We start from the raw sequence: 22,694 nt of genomic DNA on the forward strand, positions 1-22,694 counted from the left end.
AAATGCACCTTTCTGCCCCGGCAACGCGTGCTTCCATTCCACCTCCGTCACTCAATTTCCCTACAATTTTTATAACCTTCTTCTACTGCATAAGAGCCGCAACCTAACAACCATGTGCTCACCTTGATAAGACAAACCAATGCATACACCTCATTCTACCTCTATGGACTTAATGCATATGCATGTAACTTCCTTTGTTTATGTAAACCATATATACTCTTGTGTATTATATATAGTTTAGCATTTACCACATTAACTTAACTCATCACACACATGGCCAATTGCGTCTACAATCATTGCGCTGTGTCTTTTGCTATAATCATGTCAAACACCATATTTCATGCACCTATCTTACACAGTCAGTGCAGCTACTAAACATTCATGAATCATAGTAATTCAATGCAATGGAAATAAATAGTGTTAGGAATAATGTGAGTACGAGTCTAGTAGAAACTTATTACCTCATGTTTTTGAGAGTTGAAGTTGACATCAATATTGGCATAGTTTCTTGGGTTTACTTACTTATAGTCATTAATGCCGAATCTCACTCGTGAATTCCCTTAAAAGAAAGACCCAGCAGAGACAGAAGAAATCAATGATGCCATAAACCTTAAACCTATAATTTCTTGTCCCTTTTCAAGTAGTTAGCAAGTAATCGTACGGTCAGGATCTACTTGTCAATGGCAATCGAAAGAGATGTATATGCAACACGCTTGGGTTTCAATTTGTTTATTATTACTATAATTGAGATCTGCAATACAAAAAGTAAGGTGCATGTGATTCACCTCAGCAGACTAAGCTGCTCTATTCATGATTTGTCTGGAGTAAACCAATGCCTTGCGATTCTAAACAATTGCATATATAAAAAAACTAATAAGACTAATGGAGTATAATTTAATATAACCGCATTGCTGGACGTGTCTCATGTGTCAGGTATTTCATCCATGAAAATTGAATTGCACTGGCCAAGGTGCTGGGGTTTGTTTGGCGTGCCTCAAACCTCATGCAAATAGCACTTTGATTTCCGTGAGTGTTTTTGAGAAAAATCTTAAATTTCAGTTGTGTTTGTAGTATTATATTTAATCTCCAACAGTGTCCTCTGACGATTCTGATATTGGAGTGTAAGAAAAGAGTGTCACAGTGTTTCTCTAATAAACAAGGTTGTCGCTGAAGTAGTAGCGAAAGGAGTATCCTCTTGCCTTTGCTTGAGAGACTTTTTCTTCTTCTTGTCTTCATATACAGGGCAGAAAGTGCTGTGATATCTTGGGTTCATTCTCACAGGTTAGAGGCTAGATTCTATTTCATACAACTTTTTGCATTAGAATATCTGAATCTGTGCCTGTTAATTTTGCTTTGATTAGTAGAATAATCTCATGAAATTAATTAATCCAATGTTCATGATAGAAGTTCTGTTTCGTATTCTTTTTGAATCTCACCTGCTGATTGTGAAACTAACAACGTCTTTTCGTTCCCATTGGCCATAGTAAGTATTGAGTTTTTTCCATGTGCATGGCACAAATGAGAGTGGGAATGTTAGTTTGTTTTAATTTGATTGTTAGAATTTTTATTATGTCATTGGTATGATAGTTTAAATTTAGGTTGTAACGTTAGATTGGAGCGTGAGTAAATAACAAGCTAAGCTTCCCGTGGAAATCTCAAAGGTGAAATTTGCTGTCTCGGACGAGGAATATGGTTTTGTATCATGCAAGGCATAACCTTTTTTTTATTTTGGTTTCACGGGAATAAGTTACGAACCTTTAACTCGTGATATAGAAAAATTCTATTGTTATTTGTTAAACTTTCAGAAAAAGGTTTCATAAAGAAAAAAAAATACTACTGTGAACAGAAACAGGAAATTAATGTTGGTAGCAGTACGAAGATAATTGAGTGAAAGGAAGTGCTGGGGCTAAAATGTCAAGTGTATAGGTTTCTGTTGGATCATGACTCTTTTCTCTTAACTCGTTCAACAAGGAGTCATGGATTACTATTTAAAAGTATTGAGATTTATTTTTAAGAGATTTTGAGGTAACTAAAGCATGGTGATGGAACTCTAATCACAACGTATTGCCAGGAAAAAAAGATGGAACTCTAATGATATTACACTAAGCAGTTTTAAACGGGACACAGGAAAAAAAGAGAAAACATTGCTTTTGTTATGTATTTAAATATTGCAGCAATTGGAAGGATACTAATGTGAATAATGATATCATGGTAGGAAAATTCAACAAAAAGAGGTATCCCGAGAATATTTTTTTATTTATTTTTGTTGGTGAGAGATAAGCAATGGAAGTTGATGCCATCATTTTGTATTAGGCTTCAAGGCTACTTTTGTACAGAAAAACATTTTTCATTGATCAAACTACCTTCTAAGTTGATCTTTTCCTCATTTCAGCTGAACTGTGGTTACTAATATTAATGTGGTGATACCATAAAAATGCATTCTGAACATTCCAACATAAAGAGTTTAGTTAACTTTATTAAAGAAGCTGAACAAATCTCCATGGAGAAGCTTATTAGGCCTTGTGACAAAGAATACATGCGGATGACAATGCTAAAACACCAAGACACTTTCAACGAACAGGTATTATATTTTTTCTTAGTGTTCCTTTGAGCCATTTGTTCTCAATCAGCTTCATTAGAGCATTGAGTGCCCTGAAATGTGAACAGGTGTATGAACTTCACCGTTTGTATGGGATTCAGAAGATATTGATGAAAAATACGGAAGCCAACAGAGGTATTGAAGTAAACCAACGAGGATGGAACTTAAAAAATGTGATTAGTCTAACTCAAAATGGTTATCATAAAGGTGCACTGAAAAATCCTAAATTGAAATTTGATCTTGAAATGCCTGCTACTGAGGACACTGAAGAATCTGACAGCAATGGAGTTCCAGAGATTATAAACGAGACCGGGATTGAGCTGACACTAGGCCCTTCATGTTACAATCGTAAGAAAGTGGAGACGTCGCTAGCTTCAGATTCAGCACATAGATTTTCTTCTTCTTCTACTGGATCCAGCCTTATAAACAAGACAAGATTGAAGACCCATCATAGCAGTCATTTAACTATAGAAGAATTAAAGTGGAGGTGTAATTGGTCTTGTCCAAGTGCCACATTCAACCACTGGGTGTCAAAGTGGAATTAGAAACAGTTATGATATTGAAGAACAATCAAAAGAAGAGAGATCGAAACAGCCACCTTGGATTTTACAAGTGTTGAGCCTGAACACGACCTAAAAGTATATTCTAAGGTCAATGTGATGTATATTTAATTGATGTTCAAGACTAACTTTGTGAGTGGTGTTTCTGTGAAAATTTCTTCGTAGTTATTAATGGTGAGGTTGTGATTATGTCTTGTATAAATCTGACTTGTTTTTCATGGTTAAAGAAACCAATTATGATTCCTGAATCACCAATGATTGATATTTCTTTGGTCTTGTGACTATTCAGATTTACATCATTTTACCTCTGAAACCATGAAACATGGAGCTGTGTCTGAGATTATTAAGCCCTTTGTTAACTGAGAAAGCAATATATGCCGTTCCCCTAAATTAATCAAATCATTTAATGAGGTTCCCACCTTGAAACTGTCTTTCAAGAAGGAAACTATGGATAGTAATCTTTCCATTATGACAAAATTCGTCTAAACTTAATCCTAATTCACAGTGGAGCTTTTCTCACAGTGAATCTCTCCAAAGCCATTGAACCCTTACAGCTAGCTGGACTTTGGAAGCTTCTATCAATGTGAAATGGAGAAATCATTTTCAAGGTTTTTTCAGCTCATGCTCCAATTGTATGCTTTCCATATAAAGATTGGGCAAAAAAGATAATTTCGAATAGGAGACATGTGACAGATATTTTTGTTGCTTGATGGAAACATATTAGGTTGGTAAGCAGATTTTCTTTTCTCGTTAATCTAATTTTTTTTCCACTGTGATTCATGAACTTACAAGCCAACAAGAAGTAGGAGATCTAGTTTCTGTCTACCATCAGATGAACAGCATATTCTCTTCCAGATAGTTCAACATTTTTTAACATGTTTTGGTAAGGTCTGTCTCAAAAGATGTTTAACTTACAACATTTAATGAATTTGAAACCGAACCATATCTCTTTCTTTTCATTATGATTAGGCTTTAGACACCAACACCGACAATGCAAGGCTGTCACTTGAACTATTAGTCAATTATTCTCTTTACGGAAGCTTTTTATCTCCAAGGACTTAATAATTTTTACATAGACCCCACCAACTGCAGTTATCAGATTTTGTATTCTTCCAGTGATTTTATGCTTTAGGAAGACATTATCTCACTCTGAGAAGCAACTGACCCACCTAAGTTTTTAAGTCTCGTGCCTGAATATGAAAGTGCTCTGGGTGACATCTACACTCTTCATTGTCAACATTTGTACGAAATGCAGATGATTTCGATTCCTTTCTTTCTCCTGATCACAGATAAATAGTACAAAATGAATTTTACATGGCCGTTGTTATAACTTTGCAGAATTATTTTCAGGATAATGAAATTAAAATATATACTGCTATCTGGGATTCTTCTTGTGTTACAGCATTAGTACTGCCCGCCCTAACCAGATAGAAATCAATCTAAGTCTAGAATTATATTTAATTTTTCATCACACTTCAAAACAAAGTTCGCACCAAGGATCGTAACTTACAATCTACGTGGAATCAAGATGAAGCAAAAACTTGGAAAGACTAATCCTGTATTTTCAACCCCATGAATTTAAGGAAGAACCTTTACTCTGACAGCAGATATTATCAACAGCCTCAGGAAATGGAGTGGCGTCGATTCTTATTTGGTTTAGTGCGACCTTTGGCAAAAGGTGCAACACCATCGGCACGCACAAAAGGAGAAAGCCGTCCAAGTTTTTTGGAAACTGAACTCATGAATGATCTTCGGGGCAAAGGAGGTTTATCAGCAGAAGGTGAAGCACTTACCGCAGGACTGTTAACTGCAGATTTAGGTGTGGTGGTCTCAATCTCTTTCAGTCTCCTTTTCAATTTCACCAGTTCTAATTTCAGGTCTTGATTTTCTCTTCTTAGAGTAGAGAGTTCATTTGAAGCTGGCTGAAGATCAGAGGAGTATACGTTCAGTTTGGAATCAACCGAGGATTCCCCGCTTCCGTTGCCATTCATGGCATCGCGAAGCCGTTGCTGTTCGTAATAGAGAACCTGAACCACGGTTTGGACAGGTAGCCGGTCATTTTGTGCAGCATGTGCACATGCCTCTCGAGATAATTTCTGACAGTCCATCACGCTGCAGACTTTCTTTCTCTCCATGTCACTTAGAGCAGGATGAGCCTGAGAATAGTCAATTCAAAACTTTATCAGCATTACTTCAAAATAAAATTTCGTGTAAATAATTCTATGTCAAAATTGGATCACTATCAGAAATCCTCGAGTTCAATGGTGTAAATCCAATTGTTTAATGTAGCAAATGAAATATGATAAGATTAGATGTAAGGCAAATTATTCGAGCGTATGCAAAATTGATTTTGAATGAGATTGATGTTATAAAATTGATATTTAATTGAAGTGATTTATGGAAGTAAAAAAATGTAAGTGTTTCTTTCTTCTGTGGTTCAACAAGAGGTATCAACAGTAGAAAACAAAACATGAAATCTGGAGTGTGATTAACTTGATATAGAAAAAGAATGGTAGTCTGAACCTTAAGATAGATGTCTATGGCTCTATACATGCCATCTTCTGTTGGTCTGGACTGTTCAGGAATTAGTTCTGCCAAACAGGTGAATTTTGGAACTGGTAAATTTCGGTCGGTGGCTATTTCAGCAAGGTAGTTTTCCATTAACTTCCCAACCCGTTCAACATCACTCTGTGGAGGAGAAAAGTATTCATCATCTACATTGTGGAGTAAGTGGTTTCCCGTTTGAGATTCTAGGTAATTAGTGGTGATCCTCTGCACTGTATCCACGTCAAACAATGTGTCCCCAGTGAAAGAATAGGAAGGAATGAGAAGATCATCTAAAACAGCTTGTCCTAACTGCATGGCCATTCTCTTCTCCAGATCAAGCCTGCAAGCAACCGTAGTCTCAAGATATATTGCTGCCCGAAGCAGCATTGAAAGAAAGCTCACTGACATTACATTCTTCTCCCTTGGCAAAAGGCTCACTATTGTCTCTAAAACAACCCTCTTCTCATGCTCTTGTCGCGGCTCAATCTTCTTCCTTGCCTTTCCAAATACATCCTGTTCCTCAAAAAAAGGGAGAGATAAGAGTTAAGAACAGAATCCGTGGATCAGTGAATCCATAAAATCACATTTACTTTTAATTGTTCCATCATTTTAGAGAGGGATCTCACCAAACCTCGAAGAGATTTCTGAGCATAGAGCATTAGAATGGGACCAATGGCATACTGTTTAAACCCTCTTGCCATCATTGCGATTATAACTCTCTGGAAAATGTCGATTCTAAGCACGGTCATATCTTCAGCCCACCAATCAACTATTGGTTTCTGGTTTGATGCCACGGAAGACACCACTCCCGCACTGCCACTATCACTTCTTGCAGATGAACAGAATTGGCTTTCCTTACATGCTATATATGCAATGGCGTCTATGCATCGACTCACCAACTTTGTTCTCTCTGCTATCGGAAGGAGAGTCTCTGACATGTGAAGAACAGAAACAGCCCCTGCAATGGTCTTCAGTGCCACTTCGTTCAAATAAGCATCAGTCCTTCCCACCAAGTTCCCAACTGAATAGTCCTCTGTCATCTCAAGATACTCAGCCACGCAGCGTAGCGTGGCAATGTTTTCAACGTTTATTTCGAAGTTTATTCCGTAGCAGAACTTTGCTGCCAGTTCAAATGCTTCTGCTCCACCAGGAACATCAGAGAGTTCAATGGATGAAACGTCAGCATCGTTGGATTCCGAAACGAGTTTCCTAATGTATCCACACTTGGAGACTAGTGGAAACTGCAATTCAAGAAGGAAATGTGTTAGAAAATTCAATATTAGTTGAAGACCAATTCTATTCGCGAAAATATTGAATATACTTTTCTTGTTCCTAACTCCAGTTCTAGTTTTAGGCAGACATAAAGAAGGTGAAATACATTAATAAAAAGGCACGTAACCAGTTCACAGTTAATTGAGATGTTCAAGCTATTGAACAGGCAGAGACTCCTAATGAGCTCTACAACACGTGAACAAATAACAAGAGTAAGAAAATGTTAGTTTGTTATCATGTTCTTGAGACTATTAGTATTACGTTTGATATATGTACCAAAGAGTCATGTTTGAATTCGTTCGCTACCTTATGCAACGAAAAGGAATCTTCCCCAACTTGAACGTTGACATCACTCGGAATCTCCTGAGAGAAAATCCTGCAATCAAGTAGTTAAACTCATAGTTCATTCTATCCAACAGAAGGCAGCAACGTACACAGGAGAAGTAGGTTATGTACATTTGACAAAAAGCCAGAAAAGCATTAGTTTCAGAAGACAAGAAGCATACCATTCACTTGTTCTCTTCATGGCACTAGAAAGAAGCTCCTTCTTCTTCAGAGACAAGTCAATACCAGCTGCTACAATTTTCTCTCCACGATCCATCATGGCAGATACTGATTTTCTAGCTCACGCTCGATACTTTTCTATGTTACAGTCGATGGTGAAGCAGAAAAAGAAAAGAAAACAGATTGAATCAGAAATTTCTTAGGCTCAAGGCAATCTTTTATAGTTGCAGATTCCGCGTACATTTTCTTCAGGACTAGGAGTACTGAAGGCTAGCTAGGAGCAGAGCTCTTTTTTATCCTTTGAGACTTTTTTTTTTCCTTTTTTATTTTCCAAATAAGAACATGAATGCTGAGCTGAAAACTATTGTGGAATAATGAGGATAGAGTTAGAACCTGAACCTCAAATCAGTCTCAAAGCAACGTTAATCCAACAAATGATGAGTTCGGTAAATTACGAAAACAGGGTCTTGTTGTGGATACGAAAAGCAACTGTAGGATAGAGGAAGGAATGGGGGTAGTATCGACATTGTGAAGGAGGAAGAGGGGTAAATTGGAAGCATAAAGATGTAGTTGGTGGTGTGTGGTGCATGCTTAGGGAGTTTGTGTGGAAAGGATGAGATCGTTGCATGTTGATTGGCATGTAACGCCGTTTGTTTCCACATGGGAAGTTGAATTTCTTTCCCATTCCCGTCCACAAACTGCACAGGACCCTGGCCCATTTTTAATTTCCTAAAATTATACTTTTTTTTCTATAAAAAGTAATTTAACCTATTAAATGTTTATTATTACTATTTCTTGCCACTATAATGTTCTCAAATCAGTACAGAAGTTTTTTAAAGTTTAAAAACTGTCGTATTTAAAGATAAACGTTATTTGAAAATGGAAATGATAGTTTGTATATATAACCCGATAATTTAGAAATAAATATATATAATAAATAATAAATTTGTAATTAAATAATATAAAAAATATTAAAATAATAATATTGGGAGTTATAACATGATTATATAAAAAAATGAGTTATCTTTATATTATTGTTCATTTGAAAATATTATCTTTAAATATTGACATTCAATATTTAGAAAGAAAATTGTTATTTATAATTTGTTTATTAAAGCAAATAAATAATATTTCGTATAAGAAATATATATATATATATATAACTCGTATTTTTAAGTAATTAAAATGCTGCTAATGACGTCAATTGTGAGAGTTCTTTATTGTTTACAAACTAAAAGGGAATACTTTTCTTTGGGCCTATGAGGTAGCTTTGGGCTGACCTTAACCACTCCCAGAAGGGAACAATAATAAAAACTGATATATAAATATAAATTAATTTTGATTTTTTTTTAAATATTAATGATCTTGGAATATAATTTAGTTTTTAAAAATGTATTATACTCCGTATACTATACAATTTGAATTCAACAAATAATTTCACGTTACTGATAAATTAACTGATATTTTCTTTTAATAATGCACTAAGTAAGTATTAACGGTTTCAATTTCTATAAGCATGACGTTTAGTGCCATAACATCGTGAAAATCACCAATCTAACCAAGATTAAATTCCATGAACGTGAGATATCTTAAAAAGCCTTAATCTTATATGGTCGTGCATACCAAATCTTTGTTGCAAACTATCTCTTAAAAGTGGAGTTAGAAAATTAAGTTTTATGTTTTCTAAACTTGACCCAAAACTCAGATGATATACTTATGTTTTCCCCCTTAGATCACTTATTTCCTCCAATTTATTCCACAATATTATACTGAATAATGTTTAAAAAAAATAACAAATAATTATCATTCATATCAATCAATATTATTTCCTCATAATAATCTCATTATTACATTATGTCAACCCATATGATAAACACAACCAAATACACCCTACATATATAGTATTTGTCACTAGAAAAAAAAATATTAGATTTAAAAGTTTCAACACATTCATTACAAGATAACGAACGATTAGCTTTTAGATATTTGCGTCGATATAGTGTGGACACATTTCTCGTTGACCAAACCCATGCAAAATTGGTTTTTGTGAGTTATTCGATGCATAACGGATGCACGAAAAGATTTAAAAAGAAAATCATTTTGCATCGGTCATGATTGACACTTAATTTAAGTTGTGCGTCGGTATAGCTGACACTACTTTTAGAAAAAAAATATGTTGCGTCGATCATAGCCAACGCATAGTTATATTTTAATATTTAAATTTGTTAAAGCTTATTTATTTTAAATTTGTTTAATGTATATTATTATAATAAATATTTTTATTTTTTAATTATTTATTGTATTTATTTTAAATTTCATTTTTTCTAATATTGTAATAAAAATTTTAATTTTAATAATTTTGATATAAGTTAGTTAAATTAAATTTATGAAATTGATTAAGTATTGATTTTAAAAATTTATTAAAAAGTTTAGAAAGAATTGAAAAATGGAGAAAAATAATAATTGAGTAAAATAAAATACGTATTTAAATTTTTTAAATGTTATATAAAATATTTAATTTTTTAAAGATTATTTATTTTAAATTTACTTAATTCATAATATTGTAATAAATATTTTAATTTTGAAAATTTTGATATAAGTGAGTTAAATTAAATTTATTAAATTTATTAAGTGTTTAATTTTAAAATTATTTAAAGAAACTATCTTAAAAAAATTACAAAGAATTGAAAAATTAAGAAAGATAATAATTGAGTAAAAAATATACGTATTTAAATTTTGTAAATATTATATAAAATATACATAAATTTAGGAATATAAATTTAACATGAAGTAATTAATTAATGTCAAATGTAATGAATGTATTTAAAAATAGAGAATTAATTTTATCTTAAAATCTGAAAGTAAACTTAAGAAAATAAAAAGTGAGATAAAACTTTTGATTGATAACTTAAATAGATTTGAATGTCATATATGTGTAATGGATGAATAAACTGGTGATTTTAGTTTGATATTCATCGTGATTTAAAAGATGTTACTTCACATAAATGAAGCATAAAATCATCTTAAATATTTATCGAGAATATATATGATACAAACATATTAAGACTAGGTGTGTGAGTAAGTAACTTATTATTAATTCTTAGATTGCTATAATACTCAAAGTGTTCCAAACATATTACGCAAGTTTTTATTTTTTTTATACTAATTTATGCGTTGTCCTTTGTGTGGGTTAGGTCGACGCAAAATTTTGATGTTAATTTTTTTTGGCATTTTTATACATTTATGTCGGTTTGACTCATGCATAAGTCGATGATATTGTGTCGCTTTTATGTCAGCCTGGTCGACGATATTTTCGTCTATTTTTCATCGGCTTGGCCCACGCAATATGTGTCGCATGCGCTGACCGACGAAAATGTTAGTTTGCTTCCACGAATTTTTCATCAAATGGTTGACCGACATAAATCCAACATTTAGGTGTCAGTTTTTTTCATTCGCGTCAGATTTTGGTCCACGAAAAATCATGTTTCTCTTGTAGTAATTATTTTCCTTGTTTTTTCTCCCAAACAAAATTATAAGGTTTGGTATGGATCATATTGTCAAACATTCCCCAATTAATAAAAATTTAAGATATAATCTAATTTTCGTTTATTCAAATTCAGAATAAAAATGTTTCACTTTGAACAGATGACAAAATTTTAGAGTAAATGTTCATATTGCATTAAAATATGACTACTAGATTTATGCATATCGTCGCTTTTGATATCTCTTGTAATCTTGACTCTAGCTGATTGAATACTTCCCGAATAGCACTCATTCTTATAGGTCTCTTGCAATTAAATAAGCATTAAAATGACTATTATAATTAGAATATAACCATTTGATCATATAAAAGAACGTTAATTAATGGGTTACAGTGGTTACGGTTACCAAGTTAAATCCATTATACTTAGTTAATTATCATGATTTGGTTTTGGATATGTATAGATAATAAATCGTTTTTAAATACTAGTGGTATTACTGAGCATATTTATTGCCTAGTGTTTGTGTCAACATCTTTTAAATTGAAATTTTCGAACAGTAGAAATATTTTTGTAATTTCTTAAAATTCAATCAGCTAGAGTCAAGTTTACAAGACATCTCGTTCAACTATTTATACATACCTATATTTAAAAATATTTGATATTCTTATTGATTTGGGTGTTAAAAAATATTTTATAAGTGTATCTCTCTCACTTCGTAATTGGTCTTCGTTTTTTTCCACGTTAGCACTCTCGTACCAATTCTAGTTAAGAAGAATATCTATTATCGTTAAGAGCATTATCTACTCAGGGTTTGGATGTACAGATAAAAAAAGAAGCAACCACGTGGATATTGTTGGGTACGTATGATACATGATCCAGAAAATTTGAAATCACCCAAGTAAAACTTTTTTTTTTTTTATCACCAATAAAAATTAATAAATATAATCTTAGAAATAATTAAATAAATTCATATAAATTAGAGTACATTTTCTCGGAAGTCTCACTCCGGAGAGAGAACCAAAACTAACTTAACACAATAACAGACCCAGTAGAAACACGCTTTAAACATATCAAGGAACATCATAACAACAAACCTTAACCACCTAAACTAACAACAAATCTTAACCACCTAAACTAACAACCAACCTACCATCCCTCAAAACCAACATCCAATAAAATAAAAATACCTATCACTCTAAATAAAAACAAATAACTTAAATCAAATTTATACAAAATAAAAAAAATATTATAAAAACAAATAACTTAAATCAAATTCAAACAAAATAAAAAAGATGAGACATCAATAAGAGAACAAGAAACAAAGAAAAAGAATTTTAAAAATTACCAATTGAAAGTAAAAATTTCAAAATGATAAAAAAAAAAGTAAACCCAAGTAACCTAACTACATTGCAATATCCAGTTCTCTCCATGAGAAACTACAGCTGCTGTTACTTTTTGTTTATTATTATTTATACTATAAATGTGTTAATTTCAAGAGGAGACGTCTTCTACAATAATTGGTGCTCTTGGTAATAATAGAATATTGCTTTCGTACAGATCAAAGTCATAATTTAGGTTTGTATTTTCACATCATGCACGAAAAGGGTCCCCTTTTGAATGCAGACTAATCATCAAAATCTTGATTTGCTTCAATTCAAATTAGAGTGATTTCTCTATCTGACCTCTACGTTATTTGGTTTGGATTCAAACTCCAAATACATATTATGCCCATCCATCAATAAGAGGCTACCCCATGACGATATAACTTGGGTAACCACTCTCCAACAAATTCAAATCAAAACATTTATGACCAATTTGAGATATCGATCATGAAATTGCTTACTTGTGATGGTTTTTTTTATCAGCAATAAATAATGAATAAATGTGAGTCATTTTAGGGTGATCTAATCCTTATACAAAACACACGAACTTTAACCTTTTTCACAACACCCTGCCAATTCCTAAAAACTTAAATAAATCCAAAAAAAATCACCTACAATCCTCACTCTAATACCCAAACAAGACATCAAAACATCATCTTCGTACAGATTATCACACCACTTAATGGTAGGTAGGCGTAGATTCAATTTGGTGCTTGGAAAATATCGTTCATTCTAATCCAAAATTAAATTTGGAACACTTTGATTTGATTTTATATGAAGTGAAATTGGAAAACAAAGGCGCAATAACCCCTGCGGCCAATCATGTTTGCCAACCAGCTAGCACCATAGATGTGACATATGCATTCTGGTTTTACTTTAGTCTCAAATTTGGGTGAATAATTTCCAAACTGTCTTGTTTTTTCATTCACTTATTGTCTCTTTGAGTCATCTTTTCAATAAATGCTAATAAAAAAATAAACAATAAATAATTAATTTTGGATTTTGGATTTTTTTTAAGTTAAATTACAACTTATAGTTTTTTAACTTCTTTTTCTTATAAGTTTATCAAACATTTTATCCAAAATGAATCTTCCTCGAACTAGCTATTAAACCACTAGAAAATAAAGTTTGCCCGTAATGGTCATGGGAGACATGAGAAAACTGTCCCCTTAGCACGTGGGAAGCGATAAATTTTTTTAACTTTAACAACAAAAATGACAAAATTGAAAAGACAAATAGAAGGAGAGATTCATGGAATAGATAGCTTGCACTCATCTGTTTATACTTTGATTGATTCCAAAAGGGTTTGTTCCAATTGTTTTGCAATTCGCATAACTTAACTCGGGTTGGTGAAAATTCAGACAACAGGAGAAATGGATTATAATGTTCTGTGGCTGATTAAGAAAAAACTTATATATTTGTCGGATAAGTGAAGTCATGTTATTCTGTATCGACGAAAACACATTTAAAACAATTAAGATAATTATAAAATTTTTTTTGAAAATTTGAGACACATCAATCAAATTCGTGTTAGGAAACATCCTAACTAACAAATTAGAGAATCTTTCTAAAAATAAGTTAATAATGATATATAATAGATTTGACTCTTTAGAACAGATATTTCATCACTAAATATTATAAATAAACTCTTTATAAAATTTGATTAGAGCAGGGTGGGGTGTAGTGAGTGAGAAAACAAAGTGGTGAGAGAGAGGGTGAGGTGAGTGCGAAGGAGATGGTGGCTTAGGTTGGTTGTGTATTCTGGCACCTGCTGCATATGGTTAATGACATATATGGTCTGGTACGATCGTCAAACAATAACTATTGTCTTATTCTAAAACTTAACCATTTTAGGTACGTTTTTAATCAGTTCTTAATATACATTCCATATACTAAGTACTTACTTGATTGTTGGAGTACCTTTTGTCGGTCAATCTCGATCAAGTACCAACAAATTGAAAAAATAGACTTAAAGTGAGAAGTAAATGAATGACTGAACAACCACATCAACAATTATAACCAGATTCACAAATTATTTATGTTCACTTGTCTACCATAGACATTTCAATCGAGTTTATTTAATTTTTAAAGACATTTTAAAATGAAGGGCTGGAGTTAATTCAAGAAACATTGATGAAATAGCAACAAAAATTGAGATTAATTAAGTTTGAACCAAATCAACTTTGTTTATATAAATGAAAAATAGTTAAGTTTTGGAAGAGCCGAATTTGATATCAGAATTTGAATCAAAAGTTATTTATAGTTATAATCTTCAAACAAATTAAGATAGAAGTTAAAATCTATGGAATCGATTTGTTTCACATGTGTCTGTATCAGACTTTCCAATTTTTAGACTAAAACCAAAAAATAAAATCCTTGTTTTCATTTTTTAATTTAATGCAATTGATCTTCACGTTTACCTTTTTTCCTTTTAAAATATTGATTTTATGCTATTTACATTTCAAACCCGTTTGATATTTTGAATTACCATGCTTCATATGTGTATTTTTCTTCAAGATAATTTCAAATCATGCATGTGATTTCTTCTGGTTTTGCAACTAGATATACTTGTTAAAGAATCTGGATACTCTCTCGCTCAGCAGGTCTTTTTAAAAAGGATTATGAGACTCTTATTCGTGATTAGTTCTTTGTTTTATGTTTGTCTTTTAAATATTGGTTCACACATTCAATAATCAAACAATTTCATTTAACATATTCAATTCCAAGTTTGTATAATAAGTGATATAATTAATAATCTATTGAAGGAGTTATTAGAATCAAAGTAAAGTATTATTCAATCTCACTCATATACATTTATTAAATAATATTTAATCAATTTGTGATGTGAATTCTGAGATAAAAAACGCAAACTATAATCATAATGTAAAAATCAGAGATAAACTTAAAAGTATTCAACAATTGATGTAAAACTTAATTCAAACTTGTTTTCATGAATTAATCCTCAAGAATTAGTTTTTTATAAATAAAAAATGGAAAATACAAACAAGAGTGAAAGAGAAAAATGCAATTAGTTTTTCGTAAATAAAGAATGGAAAATACAAACAAAAGTGAAAGAGAAAAATGCAATTTTGAAAGTTGTGAAAAGAGAGAAAATGAAATGAAAAAACAATTTCTAAAAGTAAAAAACTAAACAAATGACTTCCTTCTCCTTGTTTATGAAGAATAGAAAGCAAAGAGGAGAGAAACACAAATTCGGTAAATATGCTTCAACTCCTAAAATTTTTAGAAAATAGTAAAGAATTCCAAATTCATCAAAACTATATATTTATTTTGAAGCTTTTGAAACATAGAATTAAATAAAACTAGAATCAACCAAAAATAATATCTAAAAAAAGTTATGGCAAAACAAGTAAACAAAGTCAAATTAGTTAAAAATACAAAATTAAAGCAACTATGCACATTCAACCTTACTTATTGTTACTAAAAGGGAATGATTTAAAAATTAAAAATAAAGTATATGGAAAATGATTTGAATGTACAATAAAACTATAAATGTGTACAAAATATATGTAATCATGTAATCATTGTATATGGTTAAGTCTTTAGCATACAAATCCGGTTTGAATTAACAATTGTATTTGTTCAGGATGATCGAGTCAAGAATGATGGTGAAACAACTAGCGTATTTCAACAAAATTTTGGATGATGTAGAGAACATTGGGGTGAAGCTTGAGGATAAGAATAAATATTTACTTCTTTTCAATGTTTTTTCCTTATATGTATGGACATTTTAAAGACATTTTGTTATTTGGAAAATATCATACTAGTACTCTTAAGGAGGTGCAAATCTTGATAAGGACTAAAAAACTTCAAAACTTTCAAGAGTATAAAGGAGAGGATAATGGTTTGAATTTTAATGTGTCGAAGTTGTTGGAAAATAAAAATAACGAGTTTAAGGAGAAAATGTCAAAACAATATTCATCAAATGATAGTTGGACGGTCTTAATGCTACAAATACCACATAAAGGTCATTTGAAGCCAAAATGTCTATAGAATGATAAATGAAAGGGCAATAAATATCATTTCAAGAATGAATCTCTTGATGTTGCGGTAGCGTTAGATAATTTTGAGTTTGCGGGGTGCTGGTGATATCTGCGTTTAATACAAAGAAGCTCAATCATGGGCTCATAATGCACTTATAACATGTGTCTTATGAAAAAGTTTTTTGAGATCTTGGATGTGAAAGAAGGTGGAATAGTCATTATTGGGAATAATAAAGTTTGTAAGGGGAAAGAAAAAAGGTTTATAAGATTAAAGATGTTTGATAATTGCAAATATTATTACAAGAAGTGAGGTATGTTTTAGAGCTTCAAAGGAATCTTTTGTTAATGAACATGTTTAACAAGACAAAGATCTTAAAGAGAATGTCTACATTTTCTAAAAGGTGAAAAAAAATTACCTTTACATCAATTTTATTATTTGTTTTCTTAATTGGTGTGGTTGAGAATCTAATAATAGAGAAAATTCAAAACTTTGATTTGAAATATAATTTGAAACCAAATAAAATTTCCTTAAATATTTTTTAATACAGCAAATATGCCTTATAAAATATTTAAAACTTTACACTATAGAGATTTTATAAATATGTAATTGAGTTAAAAACAAAATCTAATGTGAATTTTAAGTTTTTATAAGTGACCATATGACATATTTACATAAAATGAAAAAAAAAACATTAAAATACACTTTGAATTACGTGATTCATTCAACCAGTAGCAATGGAAAACATAATAATGCATTATTTTTGCACCAAATAATCGTTTAGAATTCAAAATACAAAATGAAAAAGATATACAGTTATTTATCTTGTTATAATAAAAAATTTAGTTCGTGTGCACCTTCACGAGTTTAAGTTTAAGAATTTGTACTCAATGTATGTTAAATACGAGTTTAAACCATGTTTAAAGTTATTTTAAATTAGTCTAATGTAGTAGTGTAATTCCACAAAAAACCATCTCACCATTTTTTTTAAAAGTATAACTTTATATATTTATATATTAATAACAAATAAATTAACTTAGCAAAAAAATATTATTTAGTATAATATTATATTATATTGATATTATTTATTAGTATGTATATATATAATGTTTTAAATCTCCCTGCACATTTTTAATTGTATAATTTATTTATATAATATATATATATATATATATATATATATAAGACAAATCAAATTAATTTGATATTATCTATGTTTTTAGGTGTTAAATTTACAAAATCACCTAATCAAAATTTCTTTCATACCCACAAACTCCTATAGTAGTTTAAACATTAAAGCCCATGCTCCATGCAATGCGGCAGCGTTTTGGCTATCTAAATAAAATTGAAATATCTAGCAAAGTTCCTTCTGCTAAACGAAGGGTGTGGGACGCCACGCTGCATCTTCACCTTATCCAACCCTGTAAGACTCCAACCGAACCCCTAAACCCTCTCAACTATGGTGTCAAAGCTTATACACAAACCCAGAAATTAACCACCTTAATGTTCGCAACCCATCTTCTCCAAACAACATTTCCCACCACTGTCACTCTCCGATAATGGAACTCTCTTCTTCTTTTTTACTCTCTCCAAAACCATGCAATTACTCTTTCTCCTCCTCCTTCTCTCCGTTCCCAATTCACCTTTTCATCAGAAACTCCAAATCCAGAACCCCCTCTTTCCGAATTCTCGCGGTGGCAGTAGAGCCGCAACAGGGCCCTCCGGGGAGCAGTCCCCAGCGACTTCTGAAGGAGCTCGCGGCTCGCAAAAGGGCAACTTCCACAAAGAAGGGACCCCCAAGAAGGTTCATTCTAAGGCCCCCAATAGACGATAACAAATTAGCTGAAAGATTTCTCAACAGCCCGCAACTCTCTCTCAAATCGTTCCCTCTGTTGAGTTCGTGCTTGCCCTCGTCGCGGCTCAACAATGCGGATAGGCTGTGGATTGATGAGTACTTGCTCGAAGCGAAGCAGGCTCTGGGGTACTCTCTCGAGCCCTCGGAAACGCTCGGGGACGATAACCCCGCCAAGCAGTTCGACACGTTGCTGTACTTAGCGTTTCAGCACCCGTCGTGCGAGAGAACGAAGGCGCGGCACGTGCGGTCGGGGCATTCGAGGTTGTCTTTTCTGGGACAGTACGTGCTTGACTTGGCGCTTGGTGAGTTTTTCTTGCAGAGGTATCCGAGGGAGTCGCCGGGTCCAATGAGGGAGCGAGTGTTTGGGTTGATAGGGAAGAGAAACTTGGATCAGTGGATTAAAGCCGCTAGCTTGCAGAATTTGATATTTACGTATGATGATATGGATAAGATAAGGAAGAGGGAAAGGGACGGTCCTGTGAAGTAAGTTATAACTTTTAGTCTCTTGTGATATGGTTTTGACTCACTGGATAACATGGTTCTCTTTAGGTTCGGGCTTTCTTTCAAATTATGGCAGTGCAATTGTGCTAGTAATAGTAAACACTGAGAGTTTAAATTTGTATGCACCTCCAATTTTAAACTGTTAAGATAGTTATTTCTTAGACATTATGGCTTGTATGATCAGTTAAGATAGTTATTAGAAAAGTCAAAGAACTTACTATAATTTGTGATTGCATTGCAATGTAAAAACTATTTACGTTGTCATTACATATAATATATTTTCTTGGTAGAAAATAGCCACTGCCAATCTGGAATTTTGTTATTTCATCAAAGAACCATCCCGTATGTAGAATTATGTTTACTTACTATATGTCCAAAATTGGCAATGAAATAAACATTGAAAATGACCAAATGGTTGGTCTATGAGCATTTTCATGTGACTGGTCAAACTGAGTTGCTTTATTATGTTAACAGTTGAGATGCGTGTTTCTTCTCTGGAATTATGGTTATACTGTTATTTGCTTTCAACTTGGTTAATACAGCTTTCAGTTTTCCTCTCATGATATTCTTTTGAGTGATGTTTAAAAATCCAATGTGTTGTATCGTATATGTACTTGGAATGCTGAAGAACGGAGAATTTGAATTTGGTAATTATGTTGATGTTGTATTCGCTTCAAATAGAATGACTGACTGAAATCTGGAGTGATGTAAATCCTGGAAACTTGGGTGTCATCTCTTTTTCAACTTGATGTTGTTCAATGATTATTGAATAAAAAATAATAAGGGGCTTTGTCTAGTTAACTGTCTAAAAGGATATAGGAAAGAGAAGGCAAAAATTTGAAGAGTTAAACCTTCTATGTTTACTGTTTCCAAAAACAGATTTCTGCTTTCTGTAATAAAAACAATTAAAGAAACTTGTTGGGTGGGTGAAAAGAGAGATGCTACCGGTCCAACATTTTAGATGGATTCACACGTCCAATCTCAGAACTCCAATGCTACCTTTGATTTATACCACTAAGAACAGGGGCTAGTAATGTGAGTCACAGTTCTGGGACAAGATAAACTGTATACAAATTACAAAGAGCAGGGGATAGTAATATGTGTCACAGTTCTCTGTCATGTATGATATACAGATTTCTCTTAACTTTATACTGCTTTTTCGGCTGCATGGCTGTTGTAGTTCTCTGAACTCCATTTCCCCCTTCAAAATGAACACTAGGTAAACAGGCTCACAACAAAGAGAACTCTATTGAACTGCTGATCACTTGAGGAAAATATAAGAGGATGAAAAAGCATCTATAGATTGTTTCTGGTTTTTAAAACTATTTTGAAAATATTATTTCAAACCTTAATAGATTTTGGATGAGAAATTGATTGTTGAGCAGTGTGGAATTGTTTTAGAAAACAATTTTAAAACAATAAAAGTTAGAAGGGAATCAAATAGACCCTTACGATTTTTTTATTGCTTTACGGTTATTCATGTATGACAGAACCATTTTAATCAATGCAGTTGGTTTCTGTCCAATCTATTTCTTAAATGGATTGTTCATTGCATTTTCACGGTTGTTATTCTGTGGCAGGTCAGTATTCTGGGCTTTGTTTGGGGCTATCTATCTTTGTTTTGGTATGCGAGAAGTGTATCGTGTTCTTTTTGAAGTCTTTGGAATGGATCCAGATGCTGAGGACTGCCAGCCCAGATTGCGGAGGCAACTTGAAGATGTGGATTATGTATCTGCTGAGTTTGAAGGCAAGCTAAGCTGGCAAGATATCGTTGCATATAAGGCAAGCAGCACATATCTTCTGCTAAAGTAATTATTTATTGATTTTATTTTCCTGAAAAAAGTTAGTGCAATGCTCAAAAACCTAATTCATATATTTCCGTCAGAAATTCATCTACAATAGAATACTTTATTTTTAAATGATGGCACAGAAATGATGTTTACTGTTCTTCATTCAGCCTCCTGCAGATGCTCTGTTTGAACATCCAAGGCTATTTAGAGCTTGTGTTCCCCCCGGAATGCATCGGTTTAGGGGCAATATATGGGACTATGATACCAGACCTCATGTTATGAAAACACTTGGATATCCATTAGAAGTAACAGACAGAATCCCAGAAATTACTGAAGCCAGGAACATAGAGCTTGGACTTGGATTGCAGGTAGGTCTTCTGTTGTCTCTCATTCTACTTTTCCTTTTGTTGTATCAATATATCAAAAGCACATATCTGGCTTGACTTTCAAGGGTAGGGCGCTAGGGCTTGTATGTGTCTCTGTACAAGTCTTACCTTGAGTATTTAGTGATACTTTTAAGTTTTGTATTGTGGAAATGAGGAAGGGAAAGTTAGAAGAAGCTGAAAATGTTTTGACTGGCGACACTTCTGATAGTCAATTATTCTTGCTCTAGACCATTTTTTTTACCTGCTTTATGTATTGCTTTACTGTATTTTGCTCATCACTGCATTGTGCACTTCATAGCAACAAAGTTCTTCCTTAGAACCACCCAAAACACTATTTACATTTGGTTATGCAGTCAATTTGGTTCTTAGACCCTAGTGTGCAAGATGCAAAGTTGGTGGTCAGAAGTTTGAAAGTTCCCTGCCTTTTGTTATAAGTTCTGATGTTAGTGTCTAATTGCAGCTTTGCTACATGCATCCATCGAAGTACAAGTTTGAGCATCCTCGATTTTGCTATGAGAGATTAGAATACATTGGCCAAAAGATACAGGTACTATTCTGTCTTCTATCCAGATGATGATTTGACTGAAGTTGTGGAAAGACTAGTTTCTTTTCATTAATGAGATATACCGTATTTTATTACAAGTTCTATTTACAATCTAACTATTACTTGATCATTGATTGGGTAATGTATAATTTTTAAATTATTATTTTCTTAAGGATTTGGTGATGGCTGAAAGATTATTGACGAAGCATTTAGATGCTCCGGGATTGTGGCTGCAACAGAGGCACCGTGGTCTTCTTATGAATAAGTATTGTGGAAGATATTTGAGGGCCAAACATCTCCACCGGTATATTATATATGATGAAAAGATTCAAGACACTTATGAGAATAACCGGAGGAAGAGAAATCCAGCCACAACAGCTGTTCAACAAGCTCTTCATGGGCTTTCGTATCTTGTTTATGGGAAACGTGACGTGAGGCGTCTCATGTTTGAGTTTTTTGACTTTGAGCAGATTCAGCCTAAAGAAGTAGCCTAGATATGGAGACAATATTGACAACGATTAAAAAACTCTTACCCTTTTCCTTTTCTATCCCCTTTATTCGAGTTTCTTTTTTCATTTATGATTTGATCCACCTAGTTGTTAGTGAATAGCAGATGAAGATTCTTTTTGGGGAAGTTGAGCCTGTATATATAATCGCTGTATTTAGTTTTTTGGGATCCTGCACATCCTAGACAAGTGAGGATACATGCAAGATGTTCCAACACTATAAATATTTAAGGAAAAGAAGTCTTCGAGTTTGGATTAACATGATCAAACTTAGAAATATGCATACTATCTAAACAGTGTTATGATAGGAGAATTGCATGTCTTCTATATAAATTTGAAATATCTTCAAATAAATAGGGAATGTTATACCTTCAACCTAAAGGACAAAGAATCTTTATATCTCTCAATAAAGTTGTGATATGTATCTTCATGTTTTTGGAATTATAAGTGTAAGCTGCTATTAGTCCCAGATGTTTATAGATATTGAAAAAAGCATGATTTGAGTATCAAACCTAAGGGTGTTTCTTTCCACACCTCTACATTTTTTTAAATATCTAAATTACCATTCACAGTTTTTGGTGGTTCTGGAATATGAGGTGTTTCCTAAGTAAAAAGTGTTTCTGGAATGAGAAATCTGGAAGAGAAAAAATTGTTCTGGAATACCTTTTTTGGAACATTTTTTGAATGATAAATTTGGAATTGATAAAATATGTTTTGGAAAGGTATTCTTAAATGAGTAGGGACTGTCCTTTCTGGTCTTTTTT

General features: G+C 32.6%; 3 protein-coding genes across 4 annotated transcripts; 2 read left to right on the plus strand and 1 right to left on the minus strand.

The window, feature by feature from the left end:
• The first annotated feature begins 982 nt into the window (after positions 1–982).
• On the plus strand, positions 983–3,442 carry LOC137810060 (glycosyltransferase-like protein). Its single transcript, XM_068611184.2, is given in 4 exon segments — positions 983–1,281; positions 2,393–2,581; positions 2,668–3,078; positions 3,080–3,442. Coding segments are annotated over 3 exon segments (714 nt in total). The 5' UTR covers positions 983–1,281; positions 2,393–2,434; the 3' UTR covers positions 3,236–3,442.
• Positions 3,443–3,882: 440 nt separating this feature from the next.
• Positions 3,883–8,130, minus strand: LOC137810059 (Phototropic-responsive NPH3 family protein). Of its 2 annotated transcripts, XR_011080834.2 has the most exons (6): positions 7,485–8,130; positions 7,285–7,354; positions 6,333–6,947; positions 5,683–6,219; positions 4,670–5,315; positions 3,883–4,438 (listed from the first exon to the last, which is right to left on the minus strand). XR_011080834.2 is itself a non-coding variant. In XM_068611182.2 (5 exons), the coding sequence occupies exons 1-5, from the start codon at positions 7,580–7,582 to the stop codon at positions 4,782–4,784; spliced, it is 1,854 nt and encodes a 617-aa protein (XP_068467283.1). In that variant the 5' UTR covers positions 7,583–8,130; the 3' UTR covers positions 4,386–4,781. The 2 variants fall into 2 exon arrangements, 1 of the variants encoding a protein (XP_068467283.1); XM_068611182.2 differs by having other exon boundaries at positions 4,386–5,315.
• Positions 8,131–17,618: 9,488 nt separating this feature from the next.
• Positions 17,619–22,189, plus strand: LOC137810052 (Ribonuclease III family protein). Its single transcript, XM_068611174.2, has 5 exons — positions 17,619–18,686; positions 20,285–20,486; positions 20,662–20,862; positions 21,341–21,427; positions 21,598–22,189. The coding sequence occupies exons 1-5, from the start codon at positions 17,908–17,910 to the stop codon at positions 21,916–21,918; spliced, it is 1,590 nt and encodes a 529-aa protein (XP_068467275.1). The 5' UTR covers positions 17,619–17,907; the 3' UTR covers positions 21,919–22,189.
• The last annotated feature ends 505 nt before the right edge of the window (positions 22,190–22,694 follow it).

This window comes from Phaseolus vulgaris, chromosome 2 (genome assembly GCF_051622355.1).
Source record: "Phaseolus vulgaris cultivar YP4 chromosome 2, ASM5162235v1, whole genome shotgun sequence".
In the NCBI taxonomy this organism is placed as follows: Eukaryota; Viridiplantae; Streptophyta; class Magnoliopsida; order Fabales; family Fabaceae; genus Phaseolus; species Phaseolus vulgaris.

What these genes read in the sequence shown, in the direction of transcription:
- LOC137810059 (XM_068611182.2), bottom strand. Translation starts at nt 7,582, where the DNA reads ATGATGGATCGTGGAGAGAAAATTGTAGCAGCTGGTATTGACTTGTCT. An exon ending in ATTCCTTTTCGTTGCATAAG is followed by an intron (nt 6,948 to 7,284) that starts GTAGCGAACGAA and finishes CTTGAATTGCAG; the next exon opens with TTTCCACTAGTCTCCAAGTG. An exon ending in AGAAATCTCTTCGAGGTTTG is followed by an intron (nt 6,220 to 6,332) that starts GTGAGATCCCTC and finishes TTTGAGGAACAG; the next exon opens with GATGTATTTGGAAAGGCAAG.
- LOC137810052 (XM_068611174.2), top strand. Translation starts at nt 17,908, where the DNA reads ATGGAACTCTCTTCTTCTTTTTTACTCTCTCCAAAACCATGCAATTAC. An exon ending in GAAAGGGACGGTCCTGTGAA is followed by an intron (nt 18,687 to 20,284) that starts GTAAGTTATAAC and finishes ATTCTGTGGCAG; the next exon opens with GTCAGTATTCTGGGCTTTGT. An exon ending in AAGATATCGTTGCATATAAG is followed by an intron (nt 20,487 to 20,661) that starts GCAAGCAGCACA and finishes TTCTTCATTCAG; the next exon opens with CCTCCTGCAGATGCTCTGTT.